The sequence below is a fragment of the Strigops habroptila genome, chromosome 13 (assembly GCF_004027225.2).
Source record: "Strigops habroptila isolate Jane chromosome 13, bStrHab1.2.pri, whole genome shotgun sequence".
Taxonomy (NCBI): domain Eukaryota; kingdom Metazoa; phylum Chordata; class Aves; order Psittaciformes; family Psittacidae; genus Strigops; species Strigops habroptila.
In genome coordinates, this window is record NC_044289.2 from 12098145 (window position 1) to 12106246 (window position 8102).

At 50.9% G+C, this 8102-nt stretch overlaps 1 protein-coding gene across 1 annotated transcript; it reads left to right on the plus strand.

Annotated features, from left to right (window-relative positions):
- The first annotated feature begins 508 nt into the window (after nucleotides 1-508).
- Nucleotides 509-7211, plus strand: RAB5IF (RAB5 interacting factor). Its single transcript, XM_030503156.1, has 4 exons — nucleotides 509-805; nucleotides 2688-2791; nucleotides 4694-4823; nucleotides 5452-7211. The coding sequence occupies exons 1-4, from the start codon at nucleotides 677-679 to the stop codon at nucleotides 5491-5493; spliced, it is 405 nt and encodes a 134-aa protein (XP_030359016.1). The 5' UTR covers nucleotides 509-676; the 3' UTR covers nucleotides 5494-7211.
- The last annotated feature ends 891 nt before the right edge of the window (nucleotides 7212-8102 follow it).

Sequence of the window (8102 nt, forward strand, 5' to 3'; positions counted from 1 at the left end):
GAAGCGCGATGGAAACGCGCAGGCAGAACGCCCAGCGAGGAGGGGAAGCTGTGCCCAGGGAATCACAGAATCCAGGATGATTTGGGTTGAAGGGACCTTAAAGCTCATCCAGTTCCAACCCCTGCCACAGGCAGGGACACCTTCCACTGGAGCAGGTTGCTCCAAGCCCCTGTGTCCAACCTGGCCTTGAACACTGCCAGGGATGGGGCAGCCACAGCTTCTCTGGGCACCCTGTGCCAGCGCCTCAGCACCCTCACAGGGAAGAACTTCTGACCTCGCTCCCACAGCTCCGCAACTCTCTTGTGCCGCTGCCCCAGCGCTCCGCAGCGGGACCGGGACCCGCTGTCCGGGCCTTCGGGCAGGCGGTGGCGCCCGACACGGTCCCGCTCCGCCCGCGGCCGCGCTCGTACCGGCACCGGCCCCGGCACCGATCTCTCCCCGAGCGCCGCGCCGCCGCCTGACCCCTCTCCGCTGCCGTAGCGGGGCGCGGCGCTCGCCGCTGTCACGTGTGGCACGACACGCCGCCGCCGCCGCGATTGGCGGAGCGGGGGACGCGGGCGGGTGACGCTGCTCGGTGGCCGCTTCCGGGACCGGCGGCGGCGGCGGTGGTGTTGGTGGTGGTGGCGGTGGGAGGGGAGGGACCGGGCCCGGGCCCGGGTCCGGTTCCGGCGGGAGGATGAGCGGCGCGCGGCGCAGGGAGGAGCCGCCGCACGCGCAGCAGCACGCGGTGGCGAACGGCGGCGCGGCCGCGCGCGGCTCCGTGTGGGGCAAAGCGCTGCGCAGCGACTCCGCCTGGCACGACAAGGTGGGGCCGCGGCGGCGGGACGGGACGGGACGGGACGGGACACCGCGGGCACCGGGCTCGGTGCGGGTGGTGCTGGGAGCGGGCCCCGGCACCTCCGCGGGACCGCGGCGGCGGAGCACACCCCCTCACCCCGACGGCGCTCCGTGCCCCGTGTGCTCGGTGCGGCCGCGCTTGGGCCGGGGCGGGCTCGTTCCCGGCGCACCGAGGGGCTGGGTGAGGGTTCCCCGGGAACACGGCGTTGCTGCTGTGAATCCAGCTGTGAATCCAGCTGTGCGCCCACGCTGTGCGGTGGTTTCCTTTCCTAACCGGAGAACGTGCCCTTCCCGAAGGCAGAGGCTGTGTTGTAGCTCACACAGCCCTGGCTTTACTCTGCTCCGTGTTCCAAAGGGAACACAAGCTGTGTTGGTACCGAGATACTCAATTTGGCCTTTGGGTTAAATTTTTCGAGGATTGGATAAAAATATACTTTGTGTAATTAAAACCAGAAATACAACTCTAAGAAGTGGAGGGGAAAGGATACGTGCAAACCCAGCTGACCCATCAGGTCTGAAGGGCAGGGGTGGCAGCAAGAACAGGCTTGCGGGAGTTCCACTGTTACAGTGTCACAGCACGGGTCTACTCTCACCGAAGAGTAACCTCATGGCAGTTGTTTTGCCATTGCTTGGCTTCTCTTGGCCTCACCATCTCGTGTGCATTTTGGTTTCTACAGAATTTAATGCGTGTGCTCAGCTTGCACGTTGTGCTTGCGTTTGTCAGCAAACCTGCCAAGTTTGCCACAGGCTTTCCGGGGTGTTAGCACTATTTTAGCATAGCACTGGTGAAGCCTTTTTCCTGTGCATCTCTCCTGCATGCTGTAATGCTCCTGGTCGGTGCCTCTTCCTGCTGCCACCCCCAGCAGCACCCACACAGGGTGCTCCGAGCTCCCGCAGCACCTCAGGGACATCCACTCCCTGGTTTGCTGGCTGTGCCTTTCAGCGTGGGGAAGGTGCGTTCCCTGCCCTGCTTTTCCTTCGGGGACAGACGTGGATCTGTGTTGCTTTTTCTCATCAGCTGCAGTTGCTCATGGAGCTGGTGGGGCTCTGCTGTGCCCGACCTCATCTCCTTCTGACAAATTGGGCAGGATTTTCACAGTGAGCAAGGCTGTGGCACTATTTGATGCAGTAGGATGTGAACTGAAGGCTAAAATGGCTGAGAAATGTAGTGACGGAGAGAAACGGCCGTATCTGACGTGGATTTTAGCCTTCCACGTGGAGCCAAACAACTGCGTGCATCCTACAGTAAAATCACGAAGGCTGTTGGTGTTGGGGGTGTGCTGGGCAATCCTTGGGGAGGTGAGGAAAAAGGATGTGAGCAGAAGTGAACTTTGTTTAACACATGAGTCAGCACTGCCCAGCCGCGGTGCTTAGAGCTGTCTCGGCCCTGTGGACAGGCAGGAATGACGGCTTCACTGCTGCTCTGAAAGACAGCGCTGGTAGCACGTGTGAGAGGTGGTTCGTGGTTTGAATTTGCACTTGCTTCTGGGAAGGGGAGGGCCTGGGGCACTGAGAGTGGCTGTAACTCTCAAAAGCATAAACAGGTCTTTTAAACTCCTATTCCAGTGAATTGTTATAGAATTGGATCTTTACTAAACCAAGGGACTGGATACGCGTTGCCTGTGCAGTTGGCCCATTGGAGGACAAAGCTGTATACTCAATTTGGAAGCAGGGAATCCGGCGTGTGTGATGCCATAAGCTGCTTTTGTCTGCTCCGAGTAGAATATCTTCTACTTTAAATGGAAAACTAAGTGTTCAGTGCATTAAATTTTCACCTGTTAATTGCATGACGCTTTAAAAAAAGGAAACATAGTGAATGCCAAAATCTTTCTTGTGCTTTATCTCCTCAGGACGAGTTTTTAGATGTGATCTACTGGTTCCGGCAGATCATTGCAGTTATTTTGGGAATCATCTGGGGAGTAGTTCCACTGAAGGGATTCGTGGGAATAGCAGTGTAAGGTTTATTTCCTTTTCTGTCTCCTGTACTTTCCCACATTTGGACTTGACTTTGTGTCTGGTTTAAAGTTGTGCTATAAACAACAGGCTGCCAAACACAGTCTCTGCTGTGCTCCTGCGAGCCAGCGGTGCATTCCAGGCTCTTATTTGTCATGAAATTCATACAGATCATAACGTGTCTTCATCAGCCTCTTTCTCTCCACAGCCTGATTAATGCTTTTTAGAATTATTATTTATTTTCTTATTTTACTATTATTAAAGGGGGCAGGGTTAGAAGAAGGGAACGAGAGGTTCAGCTGAGTCACAGGGTGGCCTGTTCCTGCATGTGTGAACCAGGGCTATGAGTACGGTGCCTGCCATGGCCACCGAAGAAGTAAGGCCCCTGGAGGGGAAGGTGTGGTAGTCATCCTCTTTGAGTTGGGAGCCCTCCTTGGAGAGAGGGTTCTGTTAGTAGACAAGAGGGGCAGCTTCTCTTTGGGAAAGAAAAGGTTTCTTCAAATACCAAAGACCGCAGGTAGTGAGCGGGCGAAGCGGTGCCGCTGGCAGTGCTCCTGCAGCTCCTTTTTAGGCAGTGCTTAGAAAGGCAAAAGCTCCCCACTGAGACAAGGGGTTCAGGTCACCTCCTCACTGGTGTCCAAAGGCTGCAGTGAGTTATGAAATGAAAATGTGTTTGGCCCAAAAGCCTCTGGAGGGACACCAGCAATGGGAAACACAGCCCTGCTCTGGGGTGTCTCCTTCTGCAAACGTCTCTGCCTAGTCAGGGTCTCCTGGCCAAGCTTGCTTTGACCTCACAGCTTTTCTTAGGCAAAATTGTCCCTTCTTGTCCCTCCTCCTGAGTGTCCTGGCTGGGGCAAGTGGAGGGAGTAGCATCAAGTGTCAATAAGGGGGAAAAAAGAGTTCGAAGTTTAGGGAAGAGGGGCTGTGAAGCAGTGATGCTCCAACAGGAACTCGATAGCTACATGCAAACAGTTAACTCTGAAGTGTTCCCAGTAGCAGATGTGAGTAGCTGAGAAGCATTGTTCTTACTTAGTCATCCATTAATTCACAAGGCACCTAAGCTAATTCTGTGCTAAATGTTAATGAGAAATAAAAGTGATTTGGTGTAAGCGGTAAAGCTAAAAGCTTCCAGAGCTGTGTGGGTAGTTTCTCTGCGGTGTGCAGTCACACAGCTGCTCACAGCTTGCTGCCACTCACCGAGCTTGTGTGTTGCCCTTCCTACCCAGCCTGCTTTCCAGGGAATGTACCTCGCACTCCCCAGGTTGCCCCAGCCCTAAGCTGGAGTGGTGTAAAGCCAAATGTGTCTAAGGACAAACAGGAGGTCATGTTTTTTCCTCTCCATTGCAGTGTAACTGTTGGCACAGCCTAGAGACCTTTGAGTTGTCTCACGCTGAACCCGAGTGCTTGCTCTGAGGGCGCTGTCGAGCCTTCTCTGGCTCTCTGTCACTGCCTTTGGCCATGGGACACTAATGGTGACACACTGGGCATAGAGGCTAATGGTCTTCCCTCTTAGCAGCCTCAAAATCAAATAGCACACACAAGGAAATAGGATCCTGTTTGGGAGCAGGACTGCTGCTGATCTGCAGGATAGGCAGACTTGCAGGGTTTGCAGATCTGCTGATGCTTCCAGCTTTTAACTGCTGTGTATGGAGCATTACTAAGAGTAGGTTGTGCCCTGTGAGGAGAACTTCATCCAAACCTGGTGTACCCTGACAAGCTGCTCCCAGGGTGCTCTTTTAAGGAAGAGGACTGAGCTGCCTGGGAAGCGTTGCAGGAACAGTGCTCCTCTTTGCTTCCTCTCTGCTGAGGATGAAAGATGCTTCAGTGCTACGTTGCTGTATGGCATGTTGGTTACCTGTGTCCTGTATCACCAAAATGATGGTTCCTAATCTCTTCCTTCCAGATTCTGCCTGATCAATGCTGGTGTTCTGTACCTCTACTTCAGCAGCTTCCAGCAGATAGATGAGGAAGAGTATGGCGGGACGTGGGAGCTCACAAAGGAAGGATTCATGACGTCTTTTGCACTGTTTCTGGTAATGCCTCTTGATTTCTTTAAGTTGATTAGTGAATTGTGTTGGTACACTTCCTGAGGGAAAAGATCCGGAAGAAAAGCAGGTGAGGTGCTGATAGAAGAGAGATGTGCTCACCTCACCTTATAAGTGAAGTTGATTGGGAAAGAAAATGCCAAAATCTGATGGCTGCTGGCAATGAAATACAGTATGTTGGGATTCCTCTGTAGGAGAGGATGGAGGAATGGGCAGGTACACTTCTGCATCTACCACTTAACTTGTATGTCTCCCCAGCCTGGTGGAATTTTGTCTAGAGTTAGTTACACCCAAACTGGTGCTTTGGGTGTCTTTGGTTTTCCCTTACCCCCTCCCCAAGTTTGAATACGGTCAGTGCTTGATTCGGGGGTGTTTCTAGATCACTAGAGGGATTGTGGTGGGATTTTAATGTGGAGAGACTAGTCACCCTAGAAGGCAAGCAAGCTGAATGCCACCATTTGTGGCGCGTGGTGATCCTAACATCTCTCTGAGACCATCTCAAAGCTGGAATTCAGTTCTCAGTCCTCTACTGAGAGCACAGCATGAGGCTTGCTTTCTGCGTCTGAACCCTCTCCAGAGCCACCAAAATAACCTTCACTTCCTTTTCTCTCCACAGGTTGTTTGGATAATCTTCTATACTGCCATCCACTATGATTGACACAGTCTGCAGCCTGTTAGATCAGCCGTCAGTAAATCAAGAAGGTTTTAATAAATCATAGTCTTTAGTGGACTGGTGGGAAGGCGGGGAAGTCAAAACAACTCCCTTCTGTACCAGCGGTCTGATTAGCCTGGAAGAGCCCCAACTGTTCTGCTGGAGAAGTCCATCTCCGTTTTATATACCCATTAATCGTTGGAACTCTTATAAAGCCATTGGAATTTTTGGAAGTGGTTCAAGACTGTTCAAATTTGGAACTTCCTGTGACTCTAGCCAGTAACTCTATCAAACTCCTCTGTGCTGAAGGTTGAGTCTGTTAATTTAATGTATGTATGCCCTTCCGTTTGAAATCTCATGAAGTCCAGCCATGTCTTCCATTGTTGTCCTTTAGACAAACAGTTTTTACAAAGCAGTTGTAGGATATGTGTGAGGAAGGCCCTGGCAGCATCCAGGATGGGAGTCCTGTGGCCGTCCTTAGCATGGTTTTGTAGTAATCAGATCTGATTTGGTTAAACAGACGGTGTTGTTGCTGTTTCTAATACTTTTTTGTTTACTTGTAAATTGGTTGTCGACCACAATTTTTAAATGGTCTTTGCTGAAGACAAGTTTTTAAGCAATTTTGTTAGAAAGAATTGTGATTCATTTGGTTAACGAAGGTGTATTCGAGAGGCTTAGAAAACCTGCTGCATTCTGCTAGCCCGACTGCTAAGCTGCCATCACATACCTCAGAGCTTAGTGGTCTTGAAGGACAGTCATTCTGGAGATGCCCTTTTAAATGTTAAGCATTGAAATTCCCTTTTATTTTTTAAGCTCTTGAATTCAACTGCTCCTTGTGATTAAATGCAGGAGACTAAGACACAACTGAGGCAGCTATTATCTTAAATGCAGAATTACTAACTTGCAAATCGGGCATGGTACATAGCCTGTGGTTTGTGAGGTGCTTTTGATGAGTTGATCACCTCAGAGCTCAGTCCTTCCCTAGTCATGCCCTTTTTGTGCATCAACGGGGGAGTCTCTGCTTTAAGATATTTTTAAGGACGTGTCTTTCAGAAGTAGTTCTTGGGAAACACGCACAGTCCTTCTTCTTGTCAGAGGACTTTGTAGTCTTGTTGCCATGTGGTCCTTGCTTTTCTAAACAACAAGCTCAGGCACCCCAAAAGCATCCTGACCTACAGCTGCCTTATAGTGAGGAGTTGATAGTTTTAGTGTGCTCTTGCTGAAAGTCTGCATTGCTTCCTTGCTGGTGGAAGTCCAGCAGCCTGGTTCTCATGTGAGCATGCAAAGCCAGGGATCTAAATCTCTTAAGTGCTGAGCTAGGAGTCCAGAAGCACCCACTGGTGAGGCCTCCATTCTTACCAGGGAAAATGCTGTTTGTTCTCAGTGGAAAAACCACATCTGGCTATTTTAGGTCCTTGGGATGCCAAGGGAAGAGTGCAATAGCAGACAGCTTCTGCTACTTGTGAGTTGCCAACTAAAGTGATCTCAAATAAGAACTTCTATACTTTCTCCTCCCCATCCCCAAATTTGCTCAGTCTTTTAATCTGATACTTTCTTTTCCTCTTCTTTCAGCTGAAAGCATTAATTTCCCACATTAATTGCCTGCTAGTTCTAGGTCACCTTTTCCTACTGGCATCCGTTTGCATCTTAGCTGCTCACAGCCATCAGTAAAATCATTGTATACTTGAAATGCTCTAATAAATGTTGCCTGGTAATCCACTGCACAGCTTCTGTATCCTCTGGTCTTCAAAGCTGCGTATAATGGTGGGAGTGTGGGGTTCCTTTAAGACTTTGATTTTTGGTAAATAAGCCAGCAGCAATTTGGGATTCTCAGGTCTCCTGCGCTGCAGGCGTGAGTTGTGCACTTTTAGAAGGGACCAGAAGCATTTGTAGTGGGAGTAGTTGCTAATGCTTAGATCCGTGCTTTAGTGGGTGATTAAGCAGGTTAAGCAAAGTGTTGCCTCTAAGTAAGCTCTTCTGCTCCTTCAGCAGCTCTTCCTGCCCTGTGACATGCAACCATGGCAGAGCTACTGCTGTGCTGCAGAGTGCCCAAGCCTGGTCCAGAGCAGGGCTTCAAGCACTGCTATAAAACGTGCAGAGAGAGTTTTGCTTGCCTGCCCCTTCGCTTTGTTCCTTGCTTGCCTGCAGTCCCAGCAGCTGAGTTTCTTGGTCAGTTCTCTACAGTTCTAGTGGCTGGAAGCTGAGGCAGAACCCGAGTTGAGGAGGATCCTCTGCTGAGGAGGATCATGACCATGTGGAACATACATTGGTCCCTGGATCTCCTCAAGGCTCCTGGTAGATAAGTTAGTGATAGCTGCCAGCTTTTAATCTCTTCAGGTTTCTGCTTTGCGGGGTGCCTCATGGCTGGAGAAGCTCGTATCCCCAGTGCTGACCACCAAGACAACTAAAGCTATGTTGAAAGAAATGAGGTCAATTTTAAGAAGGTCAAGGGAATGTGGCAGCCCATAGAGTGGAGCTGAATATCTTGCAGTGATGAACACTGTAAAAACAAGGGGGTTTTGCAGAAACTTGAGAGACTGATACCTGGATGGTCCAGCAGAGCATGGAGTTGAGTGAGCTGGTGATGCTGCTCAAATGAGGAGGAGCAGGGGACA